General features: G+C 46.4%; 1 protein-coding gene across 1 annotated transcript; it reads left to right on the top strand.

The window, feature by feature from the left end:
* Positions 1 to 693: 693 nt before the first annotated feature.
* Positions 694 to 15,915, top strand: RAB14 (RAB14, member RAS oncogene family). Its single transcript, XM_052669626.1, has 8 exons — positions 694 to 881; positions 8,445 to 8,503; positions 9,091 to 9,144; positions 10,585 to 10,762; positions 11,840 to 11,906; positions 12,730 to 12,817; positions 13,114 to 13,144; positions 13,808 to 15,915. The coding sequence occupies exons 2-8, from the start codon at positions 8,452 to 8,454 to the stop codon at positions 13,983 to 13,985; spliced, it is 648 nt and encodes a 215-aa protein (XP_052525586.1). The 5' UTR covers positions 694 to 881; positions 8,445 to 8,451; the 3' UTR covers positions 13,986 to 15,915.
* Positions 15,916 to 16,502: the final 587 nt, after the last annotated feature.

The raw sequence follows: 16,502 nt of genomic DNA, 5'->3' as shown, positions 1-16,502 counted from the left end.
TTTTTATTGCCTATTTCATCCCTCATCCACAGATTTAATCTTTATTTAATCCCACATGCTGTGAGGTTCACACAGCACCTCGGGTGTTCCTGTCCCACGGGCCGTTACGCAGCCAGGTAAACGTGATGGAATATGGCACTGCCGTGTTATCTAAAAGCAGAAATTGAGAATTGACTGCGAGTGGTTGTTGGCTGTGGCGCTGGGCTCTGAGGCGGGGCGGTGGCACAGGGCAGCGCCATTCCCTGCTCCCAGTGGGGATGAGATTCACCTCAGCGCCCCCTCATTCCCGCCACACCCACTCGGCCTGTGCAGAGCGAGACGTCGCCCTGTCGCCACAGCCTCGTGGGCTCAGATCTCACGCTCAGCGTTCCGTACCCGGCGTGTTTTTCCCCTATTGCTCAGAATCCAGAGCACTCGCGCTCCGCGCCCACCTGAGGAGGCGATAACACCGCCTGAGGAGACGCGGCTGCCCCGCCCCGCCCACCGCGTTCCCGCCCACCCCTCGGCGCGCGCCAGGCGCAGGGCGAGACCTGCGTGCGTGCGCGCGGCCGCCTCGCGCCCTTCCCTTCCCGCCCCGCGACGCCGGCGGGAGGCGGGGCTTTTCCCGCGATTGGCTCCGTGGCGGCCTCTCGCGCCCACCTTTGTGCAGCCCCGCAGCCCGTCGAGAGTGGGAGGGGAAACCCCGTGCGAGGGGCGCCGCCATCTTGGATAAGGGGGGTGATGGGGGCGCAGTGGAGCCAGCGGAGCACAGCCTGAGGGAGCGCCGGAGCGAGGTGGGGACCCGGCCCGGCCGCTGCCCAGCGCGAGCAGAGCGCTCCAGTGCCCACAGGGCGACCGGGCTGCAGAGCCACGCCGCACGGCGACGCGTTTCCCGAGCCCAGGTAAGGAGGAGCCGGGGACGGGCGGCGCGGAGCACCGGGCCCCGCGGTACTGCTGGGCGGCAGCGCGGCCCTGCCCGGCTCCGCGTCCTCCCCCTGCGGTTCTACCCGGGCGGCGCTGCTCGGGGCGCCGCCGATCAGGGCGCTGCGGGCCGCCGTTCGGCCGGGCGGCGCGGGGCGGAGGGCCGCGGGGCGGTGAGGCGGGCGGGCCGCAGCCGGGAGAGGGGCTGGGCCGCTGTGCGCTGCCGGCCGCCTCCCTCCTGTGCACCGCCATCGCTGGAGCACGTCGGTGTGCGAGGGTGTGTGCGGGTTCGGGGACTGCTGCAGTGTGCTGCCGTGTGCTGTTACACAATGGGGCTGGTTTGCGGTGTTATCTCTACTTGTTCTCATCCCGGCCCGCGCTGTTGTCGTGAACTTTGGTAGAAAAACAACTTTCGGGGTGCGGGTGGAGTGAATCTATGCCGCTTCCTATTTGAGGAGGCGGTGGAAGCGTTCTGTGCTCGGCTTCCTTTTGTCAAAGCTGCTGCTGCCAAAGCGGCGGTTACTTGCTTTCACCTATTTGCATTACATAGCTTTGACTGGAATTGAAATTATGCTGCTTTGTCCTTGCGGTAACGCCAAGAAAAATGTGTCTGTGTTGGGGTTTCTCGTGGCTGCGTTGCTCAGGAGCTCCTTGATGAGAACTCTTTTGAGTGCTGTGTTGCTGTGGTTGCAGGTGTAGAAGGAAGGACGCATCTGTGCAGGAGGCTGAGATTGCCCAGATCCTAAATCACTTTGAACCTCGAATGTCAGAAATGTAGCGCTCGTGGTTACTCTGAGTTGTGGTGTGGGATGTGTGCCTTGGGATCTTTCTGTCGTGGTTACGGCTGGGGGCTGCCTGTGCTTGGGCATTGCTTGCGAATGGGAAGGAAATCCCAGTCCTGAGGGGCTTAGAAAATAATTATCATGTAGCCTAAGATGACTTAACAAGGAATTTAGTAGTTTCCTGTAGGGATTTGAAGAAGTCATAAATCTGAGTTGAAGGAAGAAGAGGAAGAAGCTTTTTTTTTTTTTTTTTTTCTCTTTTAAGAATTGTAAAAAAAAAAAAAAAAAAAAAAAAAAAGTAGGTATTTTGAAGGACAGCAGTTTGAAAACAAACCTGTTATACAGGCGGTGCTGGGATTCAGAATGTAAATTGAACTTCTGAAGCTGCTTGCTCGCTCATGTGCATCAAATGGAACTCACGATTGTTTCTCTTTGCTGTATGTTTGTGGAACAAAGGAGGTGGACCTCAGTGTTTTTCTGAGGCTGTTTCCCCCCTCCTCCCCAAGGTAATGACTCTCAACAGTTGCATGTTGCTCTGATATATGATGCTGACAGTATCTTCTGGTTTTTGTATATACTGACCCTAAGCTCATCTGAGATCTCCGGAACTTCGCTCCGCTGCCTCCAATGTAGGTGTGTGGTGCAGGTGGGAGTCTCTTATAGAAAGAGGAGAAAGGGGTAAGCAAAGCTGTGTGCATACAGAAGTGAGGTCTGCACCTAAATGCAGGAAGCTTAGGAAACAAGATGGCAGAGCTTGGTGGAGTGAACTTGTTGAAGGGTTTCACCACCACAGTGTGTGCAGCTGGACAGCTGTTGAGGCAAATCAGAAAGTGGTGGTGGCGTGATACGTTCCCTTTATTTTAAATCAAGAGTGCTTGGATTGTGGGTTCTTCCAGAATCCTGACTCGGACTGAGGCCTAGTAAGTGTATTTAATGTGATCATTAAACACATGTGAAACAACAGAACAAATGTGTTCCTTCAAAAGCAGCTGAAAGAAGGTCCTGCTCAGCTGCAAGCTCACCAGTCTCAGCCCAGCAGCTTGCTGGCCTTGTGCATTTCTAGAGAGAATAGCTGGGAATTCTAGTGCATTTCTAGAGAGAATGTGGGAAATGAGGAGCTGCAGAATGATCTTCAAAAGCTGATCATGAAAGGCTTGCCTGGTAGCTCTGATTGAAGACCACTTCAGCCAGATCTAGTGTCTTGTGCTTTATCAGATGCTTTAGCGAAGCCCAATCAGGAGCACTGGAGAGGATGAGTCCAGAAGAACTGAGGAATGAGTAAGGAACTGGGCAGCAAGAAATGATGTTATGAAAGCACAAGCTGCTAGCAGGTTGCTAAGGGCACTCCTCTGGGATCAGTCTTATACATAGGGCTTTTTACAGACAAACATACCAAAAATAATAACTGAGGGGGATCGATGGTGGCTGTTAGGCCATTCTGTTTATGAGGGCTGAGATGTTCATACATTTAGGAACATCTGAATGTCCTTGGTGCATGAAGATAATACAACATGAAGATAATACAACATCAGTGGAATTTAGTGGTACCTGTAGCTTGCTATAGACAGCTGACTGATGGGAGTTTACCTTGAGTGTATTAATTGATGATAAAACTGTTACTGCCATCCAGTGTCATATGACTTTACAGAAGACCACAAGTGCTGCAATTACAGACTGTGCTTCCAGCAGCCCACTAAAGGAGGATCTGAGTTACACTGCCCTGCTTTGTGTGTTTGACAAAAGTCTTCATCAGAGGAATAATATCAGTTGAAACAATTATCTCCCTGGATTTCTCTCCTTCCTGTCCTCCCTCCCCTATTGTTCTCTTTTTGGTGTTCAGTGCAAATTGATGCTTAAGAAAGTATGCAGAGAAGGAAGGTTATGTGATGGGAAAGAGCGTAGCAACCCATTCATTTTATGTGAGGATTTAGAACTTATTCTAAATAATAATTACTGATTGCATACAATTCCACTTGTAACTAATCTTTTTTTCCCCCCACAAGTGAAAGTACTAATAGCTCTTACAGAGTTGCAGTTTCTGAAAGTGATGTGGTGGTATTCCCTTCTGTAGAGGTAGGACTGAGCTTGACCTCTGAGGTTTCTCTGCTGAAGTACATCTCTGAGGAATACCCCAGACCACCTGGCTGGCTAGATAAAATACACACATCTCTGGCTCCAGACTAACTGAAGTGGCTGTCTGGCTGCAGTGGTGTGTTTTTTAAGAGGTATCATCTCTGTGTGGGCTGACCAGGTAATGGTATTCAGCACATGCAGTGATGACAGGTTCCAGTCCCTCCTAATAACATGCACTTTCTTACTTAGCATAAAGCTGTGCAGATTCTCTGTGCAAACAACGCCCATAGGATGCCTAATGGGCTGCATCCCTGAGCTGGGCTAGGAGGAGCTGCTGGGGCATATGATATGAACAGTTCTAGGTGCACTGCTATAAAACTTGTAATAAGAGCAAACTGCCTTATCTCAGTTTATACAGGTAGAGGCTGGTGTTTGAAACAGGGCATTGGAGAGATGTGAAAATAGTGGCACGGTGCCTCTTGTGTAGAGGAAGAAATGGCAATGTCACCAATATCTTGTTAAGGTTGCCTTCTCTTGTAATACGGAAGTGGAGACGATGTATGGAAAATGGATGACAGTGAAACATGTGGTAAAAATTCCCATCCTAATTGTGACACAGAAATTAATTGTACAGGTTTTGAAGCTAGCAAAGATCTGTGTACAGTGAAGCATGATCCTCTGGCTAACTGCCATCCTGAAATAATGCTCTAAGCTCTGGGGAAGCATTACCTCGGCAAAGGGAGCTGGAGTTGTTCTGAGCTGGCAGATTTTCCTGGAAGAAAGATGGCAGGCAGACCACGCTCCCAAACAGAACTACTTCTGCTTTCTGTTACCAGTAAATGTATGGCTGGTTAACTTTGGCTTGTTGTATAATGCAGCTGTGGCTGAAGGTAAGTTATGCAGGCTTGGATGTGACTTCTTCAGTCCTGCAGTTCCTTCTGCCACCACTCTGGCTCACCAAGGAGGAAAACTGAACCCCTATGTTGGGAGAGGGAGCAGAGGGCTGTGAAGAGGTGTAAAACACCATTTTCTATTGACAGCACGTGAACCTCTGCAGTAGCGGAGCTGGTATTTTTGTGGTTACTGAGTTCTGTCTGGACTTCCTGCCTTTGTCTGTAGTGAATGCTGAGCTTGGAGGTTTCTGAAGGCTGAATTCTCAGTGTCTTCTGTGTTGTCATGATTTTTGTCTTCCTGTACGTTGCAGAGCATTTCTGATCCAGCTTTATTTTTAGAGCTTGGTTGTCTTACAGCAGGGGTTGTTCTGTCTGTCCATTTAGTGAAATGAAGGAATGGTACGAAGTTGTGAAAAGTTGGGAATGTCATTACTAGCAAGGTTCTGTTCTGCTAAGGAGGTTAATATGCTGTTAATAGTTTAATCCTAGAGTTACAGACAGTAAGGACATCATCTCCTTTAAAGTGTTCATTTTGGCTGTGTGATTTATCTATATTAGGGTAAAACAAAAAGCTGAGATGTCAATGTAATGCCAAGATGTAATTTGGGATGTTTCAGAATTGTCTGTAGCAGACCCTTGGAACAGGCTTTGCACTGATGCATTGCTTTTCTTTCTGTATCTGCTTAACTCAAGGAACTGCTTAAAGCTGGACTCTGTGTCTCCTTGAGCTTTCAATAAACATCTGCCATACGCTGTCAGAACCTCTCCAGCAGCTGTGTCAGGCTTGAGAGGTCTGGGCTCATCAGATCAGTGCATTTCTCAGCATTTTTACCAACATCCTCTTTCTTTGAGCTGGGGAAGGGGTTCGCTGGCTCTGGCTGCACAGTGAGCTCTGTGCTATCGCACTGAGAGCGAGGGTGGTGTTGTGACAGTGAGACATGGCTTGAAGTAGTTAGCTCTTCCAACCCATTTCTTAACAGACTTTGTTACCAAGTGCAGGATGTGGTTTTCTAACTCTTGCTTTGAAGTGGGAACTGATTTTGATGCATATGTTACAAAGCAGTGACAGTTTCTTTCATATCGGAATAGTGCAGTTGCAGACCTCTTTAAGTAAGGAGTGCAATGAGAGTTAGCATAGCTCAGCAAGTAAAAATGGTGTCAAGAAGACAGAGCTGTATATTTAGCAGTAAAGACTTTCCAGATTTTATGACACAGCCTGCACTGGGCTCCCAGTCTGTCTGTGCTTTTAATAAAAAGGCTTCCTCACCTTCCAGCAGTGCTCCTTCAGAGCTTAGGCAGTGCAACCTCTTCCTTGTGTACTTCAGTACTGGAAGGTGAGGTGTTCAGAAGCACTAACATCGAGTATTTCTGAGTGCTTGTAGCAGTCCTTAGTCCTTAGTGTTGGGAGAAGAGAGATGGGCAGCGGGGTTTCCTCAGGACAGATCTCACAGCTGTGTGGGTGGCTCCCTTTTCCCTTCAGAAAACCCATGTGGGCTGACAGATGCCCTTAACAGAGCGCGGGGCTGCTGTGCAGGCTGTGTATTGGTGCTGCCTCTTCAGCTTCATGTTGTGGATGTAGGATGTGTGGTTTTTTTTTTGGGGGGGGGGGGGGGGGGGGAGGGAGGAAGGGGGGGGTATGTTGCATTTCTGCTTTCTTCCCAAAGGATTTGTAAATATAAGTTGGCCTATTCAGGTTCTTTTTAATTCTCTTCTATACCTCATAATACTCTGCTTTAGCCTTGTCTGCCATCAGATGAACTGCAGCATGAATGGTAGAAGTAGTGCATTGGGTCAGGAGGTGTAACTGGGGCTGGTGGAGAGGAGGGACGGGAAGATGTGTTTGGATGTTCTGAAGTATACTTCTGCAGTAAGTCCTGTGCATTCAAATCTCAAATGTAGTTATTTGTCTGTCTTTGCCAGTTTTGGAAACAACCAGCGGGTGTACTGGAGCTGGCACTGTAGCTGTGGAGCTGATCACTTGTAGGAAACATGGGCTGAAGTTGTTGGCTTGTTGGATAGCAGGTTGGGGCGGCACATCTGAAACCAGGAGCGTGAGCTGTGCTGCAGTGCTGGAAAGCAGTGAGCAGCTGTGCCAGAGTGGGGCCTGGGGTGACGGCGGTGTGGGGCAGCCGTGTGCCATTTCCTCTGCAGCTGTGGAAGAACTTGATGTAAATCACCTTATGGAAAGGACAGTTCTTGGAACCACGCAGCACCTAGTCTGGAATCTTGTTTTTTGCCAACATGGGCAAGAATGAAAAAAAAAAAAAAAAAAAAAAAAAGCTTTGTTTACTATATTGCATTAAAGTTGGATTGATGAAACACTGTGTGTATCTGTATAGGACTTAATGGAGGTACTTTGCTTACTGCTTGGGCTAGAAGGAACTCCTGTATCTGGAGGAAAGCATGATGGAAAGGTGCAGATCCACAGCTGGCCCGTGGTAAATGTTTCTCACCTTCCCCTTGGAACTGTTCTCCTCCAAGGTCTAGATATGAGTGTTTGCTTTAAAGCTCTGCTGTGTGAAGCGGTGGCTGTCAGCTTGTGTCCTGGGAGTGAGGTTTGTAGTCAGTCACCTTAAGACAACAATTCACAGCTATGCATTAATGTTGGCTGAGGAAACATTTGCTTTTCAAAAAGGTTCAGGCTCATAAGTTTCCTTGTTTTCATTTCTTTGCTGCTGTGGTTTGTCATGCGGATGACATGTGGCTGCATGGAGTTACCTTCCTAGGCTGAGGCCATGTTGTCTATTAAGAGTGCTGTGTTGCTCATGGCTGGCTATCTGCCACGCAGGAGCAGGAAAGGAAATGCTGAATTCCTAATAGAAACTTCCTATTTGCTTAAATGAGGGCACTTACATCTTGGTTAAATTAAAGTCTGGGACAAAAGCAGTCATTTTGCTCCTGGATGACAAAAATAATAAATCTGAGCAGTGTAGACTTGTAATCCTGCTTATGTGGTATGGTAGTGATAAGTAGTTTACACAGCTGAGGCCACTTTTAATTCCTCCTACATGTAGGAAAACTGCAATGTTGAAAGTATTTATCCCAAACAAATTCTAACACTATCACTTAAATCCTTTGTAGAGCAAAGGTAAGCGAGTAAATCTTACAAGATCAGTGAGCTGTGCTGTTTGAAACAAAGAAACCAAAGGGTTGCTAAGCTTTGGGGTGATTCTGCTCTGCTGGCAGAGGCACGGGTGTGATGACTGATCTGCTGAGCGCCTCCTCTCTGACTTGGGCTCCTCCACTGATGTGGATGTGCAGAAGTCCAGGCTGCACTTAATGCTGCTGCAGCGTTCCTGTGCTGTATCAAGTCATTTGAACTGTTAAGTGCAAACTGCTGCTTTTTGTGTTTCTGTTGCAAGTCCCCAAAGTGTGTGATCATCATTCCAAACCACTGGTTTTATTAAACTTCAGATAACTTTCTTATTTTCAGCTCCCATCAGCTATGGGGCTACTGAGTGCTGGTCTGCTCGGTGACCATTTAAACCAAGAACCTGCTGGAGCCCTTGATAGCTTAAGTTTTCTTGATGACGCTGAATGGGTGTCAGTACTAACAACGTTTTTCTGCTCAGATTCTTGCTGATGGGAGTTCAGAGCAAATGGGCTGGGAGTTCTGCTGAATGCTGGGAAGTGCAAAAAACACTTCAACTGTGAATGAGAAGATGGTTGGGGAAGGGAGAGGAGGAGAGAAGTTCATTTTTTCTTGGCTTGTGTGGGGCTCAGATGGCTGAAATGGGTTCAGTTCAAATAAGCAGCAGTTCTGATATGTTCTGCTTTCTTTTTGTTTGTATTTCAGTGCCACAATGGCAACTGCACCTTACAACTACTCCTACATCTTTAAGTACATCATTATTGGTAAGTACTGCCAATGTCTGCGTAGCAGCGTGCCTCCAAACTGCTGTGATTTCTGCAGGGTTCTTATGGAATAGCATTAGCTCTGAGCAGTTCCTCATCCCACTTCAGTCCCTCATAGATCACCATGTTTGCCCTAAAGCTTTGGCAGCTGGTAGAGATGAAAGCAAATGCTTTGTGTGCTGCTGTGACGGCTGCCAGGAGGGCTGGGGATGAGGCTGGTTGCTGCTCCGTGTTTCAGACGGACTCAAAATGGCAAGTAATGCAGCAGGGGGCGAGCGCTCAGTGTGGTGTGCTTCAGTTTCTTGCAGGTCAGCTTATTTTGACCTTGTGAAACACAAACGTGAAGTCAGTAATGCAGTTATCATCATTTGTGTATTTCTGCTCCGCCCTTGCTTGCAGCTCTGTACCTGTAACCCAAATTACAGCGTGGCTGTAATGCTGGTAAATCTTGAAGGCCGCAGCCAGGTGCAGGAAGTTGCATGTTAGACCTGAGAAGGGAACGGCGCCTGACCCTGCGTGGTGTGGGATGACAGAATGTGCTTGTTGTGAGGATTTGGTGTCTGCCTTAACTGCTCTTTCTGTAACAGGGGACATGGGTGTAGGAAAGTCCTGTTTGCTTCACCAATTCACGGAAAAGAAATGTGAGTATTTCAACACAATGTTCATTGAAACTGGTGCACTTCATCTCTCTTTCCTGCCTTTCTGCTTCTGTCATAGGTGAGCTTGATGTATATCTTAACGTGGGTAGGTTTGTACTGTGCTTGGTCAGGCTTTTCTTTTGACATTTGCAATTACAGACGCAAAATGCCGATGTAGTAATAGCAGGAATGATGTCAGTTCTGTCTGAGAGTGGGAAGAATGTATGCATTTCTACAGCTTTTCCAGGGAACTGTGGTATGAAATAGTGAGATACATTGTCTAAAGTTTGCATGTATTTAATATTGGTATGGCTTAAACACAGCTGGAGTTTTAAAAATTAAGTACTTTAAAGGGGTGGGGGATTCACTGTTCATAGGCTGCAGATTTAAGCATTGCCATTCTCTGTAGCTGCTGTGACTCATGGCACTAGGACTGCTCCCGCGTGATGGTGTTCAAGGCTTTCAGCATTCCGTCTCAACTGTAATATTCCTTCATGTATGCTATCCTAGCTAATTAAGAATTAGCTTCAGCTCTTCCTACTAATCTGCATTGTCTGGAGTTTGCAGTGGCTGCTATGAACTCCTGTGACTTCCCATGTAGCTGGTGCTCAATGGACACGTCTGTAGTTACTTGTTGCTACAAAGTTGGTCTTTATCTTGCACTCCTGGGCGTGCAATAGCTGTGTGCACGCTGCAGACTGAATGTTCCTGTTTTGTGTAGGACGTGAATTTTTAACTGCTGCTTTGAATCCAAACCCCAGATAACTCACTTGTTTCAGTGCTACTTTGCACACGGTTCCATTTATGAACAGGCAGTGACTTGTTCTTATGGTGTGCTGAGCAGAAGGGCTGCAGTCAGACAAGCTGATTTATCAAACGTCTCTGCTATGGGACTCTTGAATAAAGGTGGCATTCAACCTTTCTCTATTTTCTTCACTGCTCGTAAAGATGAGCACCTTAAGATGGATTTATTGTAATAATCAGAAGCCTTTTAGTGTTTGATTTGCTGTATGAAAACTGTTCATGAAATTGACTTTTCATGGATGGTCACAGACTTTGCTCAGTCTGAACCCACTTGAATATTCGTTTCTCAACTGTTTCAGGCTTTTAACCCCGTCTTGGTAATTCCTTAAAGTTTCTTTATCCTACTGTGTTAAAATAGTTAATTTCTGCGAGGGCAGGGCTGAGATCAGCTGACTGAACACTTTCTGATATGCACGGAGTCAGTTATAAATGCCCTGGGGAAGATGAAGAATCCTTTTATTCTTCAAGCAGCAGTTCAGGAGGTAATTCATTAAGTGACACAGTTCAGTTACTGTAGCTGTAAAAAGGCCTTAGAAGGAAGATGTGCTCAAGATGTCAGGAAGGCGATGGTAGTGAGATCTCTGTGGCAGGGACACAGCACTGCAGAGATCTGATCTCCCCTCTTATTTTTCATGACAGTTATGGCGGACTGTCCCCACACAATCGGTGTTGAATTTGGCACAAGAATAATTGAAGTTAGCGGCCAAAAAATTAAACTACAGATCTGGGATACAGCAGGACAAGAGAGATTCAGGGCTGTCACACGAAGCTATTACAGAGGAGCAGCAGGAGCTCTCATGGTCTATGACATTACCAGGTAAGGTGCTGCTGGCTGGCTGTCGTCACTGTGTTCTCTGAAGCTCTTTGGGTCTGCAGCCCTTTCTGTGCTGCTCTGTCCCCTTGCCTTCACCAGAAGACTCGATGTCACGCTGTGTGAAGGTTACCACCCTTCTTTTCCTGAACACTTGAAGTGCTTAAGAGCTGAAAATGAAACGTAGGGAACTGAGTGCTTCTGGAAAATGCCACTGGTGACAAACCAAAGGATGCTGCAATTCCAGGTCTTGGCTGCCTGTGTTGAAGTTGGCTGGAAAATTGGCTTTACTCTTAGAACTTGCCTGCAGTACACGAGCTGCTCACTTGCTAGTGATGAGGGAGGCAGTGAATGCTGCTGCTTACCTAGTGAAAATATTGTGAGTAGGCACAGAACAGAATATTGCTTCTATTGCAATGGGCTGTGCAAGTGTGTTTGATGTATGTGAGAGGATTGGAGGAGTAGCCCATGAAGAGGCTCAGAAGTGAGACTTCTCCGATGAAAGGAGATGGCGCAGAAGCTGTTCTGTTCTCCATTTGCAAATGAAAATTAAAGATGCTGCTGGGAGAACAATTAATCAGATGTGCAACATGAAATACTTCTGCCTTCCTGTATCTCCTCCCGCATCTTCCATGGCTGTTCTTGATGTTCTTTGTGCACTTATCTTTTGTACACATAAATGCATCACCTGTTTGCTTAACTACAAAGCAAATGATGTGATGTGCTGTTTGTTGCCAAGGTTCTGTACAGAGCTGTACTGCTGTACCCAGCTCTCTAACAGTATCTGACAGGAAATCCTTTAATTGTTCTATATAACACAACGTGAACATTGTCCTTGTGGAGACAGTGACACCAGTGAGTTGGTCTCTGTCCTTCCACCTTGTTTGTGTTGCTCTGTGCTTTGAAAGTGGGTTTGTTGAAGTCTTGGTATATGTCCAAACAAGATGCTGCTGCTTCCTATTTCTTGAACTGGGAGAGGAACAGGTATGATGTGTGAATGTGCTTAATGGATGCTAACTATGCTGATGGCACTTAGTTAAAAAATACTGTGGCTAAAACCTGTACTCGCTTGATTCTTTGCAGAAGAAGTACGTATAATCACTTAAGCAGCTGGCTGACAGATGCAAGGAATCTCACCAATCCAAATACTGTAAGTTGGACTCTATTGAGCTTGAAAGCAAGAGATGGAAGGCTTAGGCCAAGCGTCTGCAGTGATAGCAGTGCTCTTTAGAAGGGGCTGCCTCTGTTTCTCAGCTACTTTGTTCCCAATGCCCTCGCTCTCCAGCAGATCAGAAGCTCTTCCCTTACTGCAGTTGGTGCAGAAATGCAGGTTTCTGTGCAGGAGAACAATGGCTTCTTTCAGACATCTTACTGTGCTTTACTTCTTGGGGGCCTTTTTCCAACTGTTGGAGACCAAAATTATGGTAACCTCTGAAAAGAGCTTAACTTCTGTTCCTACTGCTCAGTGCCTTGTGGTAACGAGGTGAATTGGGCATAAACTGAATCCTGAGCAGAAGCTGTCCTGCTTTTTGGAGGAGTAGGAAGGAGGGCTGTTCTGCATCTTTCTGGCTAAGCAACAAACCTGTTGTCCTTCAGTCTTCTCGTGAATGACTCTGAAATGCTTTAGAACCAAGCTTTTGGGAAGACTCCCTGCTGCAGTGAAAGAGGACTTGTATAAAGATTCTGGTTGGGTCAGCAGGCGACCGAACGCGAGATGTCCAATTTCAGGAGTGAGCAGTAGGGCTGCTGCTTTCTAGGACCTCATCTCATGAGAAGGCTGAAAGAGTTGAAGGCAGCAGCTGTTCTGACCATAGAGGGGTACTGCTGGAGCAGCACTGCCCTGAGCATACATGAGTTCTGCAGTTATGCTATTTCACGTTTCCTTTTTATTTTTCATCTTTTGTAGTAAAGAGGGTAGTAGTGATGAAGCTAATGAGCTTTTTCTCAGGCTAATTTTCTCTCTTCTGCCCTAGGTGATAATCCTCATAGGAAATAAAGCAGATCTGGAAGCACAGAGAGATGTCACATATGAAGAAGCCAAACAATTTGCTGAAGAAAATGGTGTGTTTTTCTTTTTCCTCTTGAGCCATTGTTTCCTATGTGATAGTGACATTAAAGTGAACAGCTTACAAAGTTATGTTGTTATATGTGCAAACTCCTGTGGTGCCTCAGTGTAACTCCATCTGCTTAGCTTTGGAAGTCAGCTTGTGTACTGATGATGCCCCAGCTTTGTCATAAAATATCGTGGAGTACTAAAGTAGCCTTTTGCACAGAACTGAATGCCATAACGTGACTATTTGGGACTCTGTTAGGCATATTATGCATTGACTGACAGTTAAATTTCTGTTTCTAAACAGGTTTATTGTTCCTTGAAGCAAGTGCAAAAACGTAAGTTACTTCTTCCCAGAGTAATGTGTCAGATGTTATGTTTAAAAAGAATATATTGGTTATGGGTGAATACAGCCACAAGGTTCAAGTGTAGCGCTGTTTTACAAGCAAAAAAAAATCAGTTTGTTTTAGCTAGAGCTTGTTTCAGCCTCAGATGGATGAGCGTGTGGCTAATGGGGGTCCAAGAAGCCGTGACTTCCCTCAGGCCTTTCCAGCTCTCCATCTCACAAAGGAGGCACCACGCGGTGCTCTTGTGGGCTCTGATGGTTGGAGAGCCTGACAGAATGCAAGGGAGCGGATCTCCATGATGCAGGATGTTCCAGCTGGCACCTGTTCTAACAGAGCTTCCTAACAAAGTGGTTTGGACTAACAAACGCTCCGCTGTCTTTTGACCTTTCAGAGCTGTTCTGGACGTACAGCTCCGTGCCTCAGCTTATTGCTGACACTCAGTGTTCAGGTACAGAGTGGTGTTCAGGGCTCCTCCTAATGGCTCTAACTGCTAGAGACTGAGTTACTGTTAGACCTCACGGCCTGTCTGCTTTTAAGTACTGTGAGTTCTGTTGCTTGAGACAGAAGCAGTGAGGACATCCAGCCAACTGCCTGTACCGCCTGTGTTGCTTTGCTGAAGTGTAACCTAAGTAACTCCTGCTGCTCTTCTTGTAGTGGAGAGAATGTTGAGGATGCATTCCTGGAGGCTGCCAAGAAAATCTACCAGAATATCCAAGATGGAAGCCTGGATCTGAATGCTGCAGAGTCGGGTGTACAGCACAAACCATCAGCTCCGCAGGGGGGGCGGCTAACCAGCGAACCCCAGCCCCAGAGAGAAGGCTGTGGCTGCTAGTGACCTCTTTCATGGCTTCATTTCTGACCTTTCACCTCTGTCTGTTGGGAGCAGTGCTTTTGATTGCTTCCCTGTCTTCTGTACATCTTATTGGGTTTAATTAAAACTGAAACAAGTTTAACTCAGTACTAAACTGCTAAACAACTTTAGATGTAATCAGGTTATCAAAGGCAAGTAGAGTAATAAAACCTCTCCTGCATGGTGAATCTAGAAGTTTTTTTTCCTTGATTGTCCTTGTGATAGTGTCACAGATACATAATTTAAACTGAGCACTGATGCTGGACTCATGATTTTACACTTTTGCAGGGCTTTGTCTCGTACGGTTTAATTTTATGGTTCTTCAGCCTTTCTTCCCCACCTCTTAACTGTGTAGAGCTGTCCATAGTAAAGGATAAGTTTTTGGTTTTGTTTTTCTTTTTTTGCTGTGAAATGACTTCTGATGGTAGAAAGGGGCTCCGTACCAATGTGCTTTGTTGGAAGAATTCCCCATGTGTGCATGTTGGGGGCAGGGGGTGGCGCAGGAGTGCACACCTTGCACAGGGAAGCAAACATTCACTCTTGTGCTCATAGCTTTACATCATTTTTTGCCACTTTTATCCATTTGCTAACAGAACGTAAATATGTATAAAATTTGAAGGAACTGAGCTAACAGTGAAATACATCCTGTGTATATGATTTTAATGAAGAAAATGATTACTGGCATTAGAACAGTATATAAGAAAATATCAGTTGTACAGTATGACCTGTATGTGACCACGCTGCCCATCAGTACAGACATGGTGTAACTGCAGTTCACTACCAGCAGCTTCACGCCTTGGTGTTGACAGTGGACATTGTGCTGGGGAACTCCAACCCCAGTGCCGAAATTAACACTAGTGGAATCTGTCCTTCATCTTTGCACTGTGGTATATCTATGCCATGTTATTAATCCTGTTCTGTGCAATCAGCAGTGTGCTAACCTGCTTTTTTCTTCTGTAAGCATTTCGCATTATTGGGCTTCACGACCTGCCTTGCTTTGTGTACCAAGGCCGGTTCTCTTGCACATCTTATGCTTTTATACCTTTAACTTTTGAATGGTCAGATACCGAACTGGACAGTCAGAACAACTTGTGCTCTCTAGGGAGTTGTAGCTACTGTTGTATTTTAACACTACAGCTGAGGGCTGCTTCTGGGGCAGGTTTCTTCTTGAAGAGTGCCACCCTCCTGTGTAGCAATGTGCTACTTGTGTAAAGGGGAGACAGCAAAACCCACGCGTGTACACGACAACTGAGTGGGATTTACTGTGTTGTCAGGACTAGAACGTGTCACTGTGCAGCACTGTATGTCCCGTGTAGCTTCATGTAAGAATACGCTGAGTGCAGTTTCAAAAAGGAAAGGGTAAGTGTTTAACCACCATCAGGTGTCCAACTTCTAGTCTTACTGCAGTGTTGAAAATACAAAGTAGTCTTAAATTCCTTTTCTAGACACTAAAACTATAAACTGTTCGGACATGTAAGTCAGCAGTGGTACCAGAGTATTGTACAGTCAATGTTAAATAAAAGCCAAAAAAAACTGGAATGTGCAGACAATAGGATTTGGGTAACTTGTTTGTGCGCTGTCCCTTTGTTTTGTCTGGTTAGTTTTTTTTAACTAGTACTCTCTAGTAGATGGTGTTTGAGCTCTACAGCTGATGCGTCCTGCTTAAACCAAGGTTGCACCACAGCGGGGTTTGCCCAGGGACCAGGACCTGCTGCTGCCATGAAGTGTGGAAGTAAATGTTCTAATGACTACAGCTTGTTGAGGTGCAATACCTGTATTCCCAGAAAAAGTTACAGTAGGCCTTATTGTTTCTGTCACAGAAAGGATTTGTTTGGACTGCTGTACTCCTCATTTGATGTAACAATGCTATTAATCTAAATATTTGTAAATAAAGTACCTGTATCTAGATAAACTGCAGTGCCTTGTGTTTCTTGCTCTGCCCTTCTGTACTCGTGCTGTGCCTTACGGCTGCAGTTCTTCACTCCTGCCTTCCTGGGCTATTTTCTACCTGCCCCAGTGCACTGCCTTGCAAACGCTGCTGTGTGGGCACTTCTGCTTTGGGTGCTGGGGAAAGCTGTTAGAAGAGAGAAGTTACACAAGATTCCCTTCTAAGGGAGGCAGTTGTACTTTAACTGCTTTTGTTAACTTTTAAGAGGAGCCTTAGGGGTAAAAAGCGATAGGCTGCTTTTGCTTTTCTACTTCCCTAAAGCCTTCCTAGGGCTGTAACAGGCCTGGGGAAAGTGGGGGGCGTGAATATTGCTGCCAGAGGGCAGGTGATGATGACCATGTAGATGAGAGGGCAAGGTGGAAAAGCACTGAAATCTGCCTCCAGTAAAAGGGGGAGAAGCTCTGGAAAGTCACTGTGTCCCCTCAGGTGTGCAGGAGCACAGAGGTGCTTGGAGCTGCTCCTACTGCCACCATTAAGGTGTTACAGGATGCATATTAGAAACTATACTTGGGGAGAAGAAACAAGGATGAAGGTAAGCTGTAGTCACAAAC

This window comes from Tympanuchus pallidicinctus, unplaced genomic scaffold (assembly GCF_026119805.1).
Source record: "Tympanuchus pallidicinctus isolate F22 unplaced genomic scaffold, pur_lepc_1.0 scaffold8, whole genome shotgun sequence".
In the NCBI taxonomy this organism is placed as follows: domain Eukaryota; kingdom Metazoa; phylum Chordata; class Aves; order Galliformes; family Phasianidae; genus Tympanuchus; species Tympanuchus pallidicinctus.
Note: the sequence above shows the minus strand (reverse complement) of the source record. Positions and strands in the feature narration are given on the sequence as shown.

Bases quoted from the DNA above. Each gene is read 5' to 3' on its own strand.
- RAB14 (XM_052669626.1), top strand. From the start codon at position 8,452: ATGGCAACTGCACCTTACAACTACTCCTACATCTTTAAGTACATCATT. The intron at 11,907-12,729 runs GTAAGTTGGACT...CTTCTGCCCTAG, and splicing joins ATCTCACCAATCCAAATACT to GTGATAATCCTCATAGGAAA. The intron at 13,145-13,807 runs GTAAGTTACTTC...CTCTTCTTGTAG, and splicing joins CTTGAAGCAAGTGCAAAAAC to TGGAGAGAATGTTGAGGATG.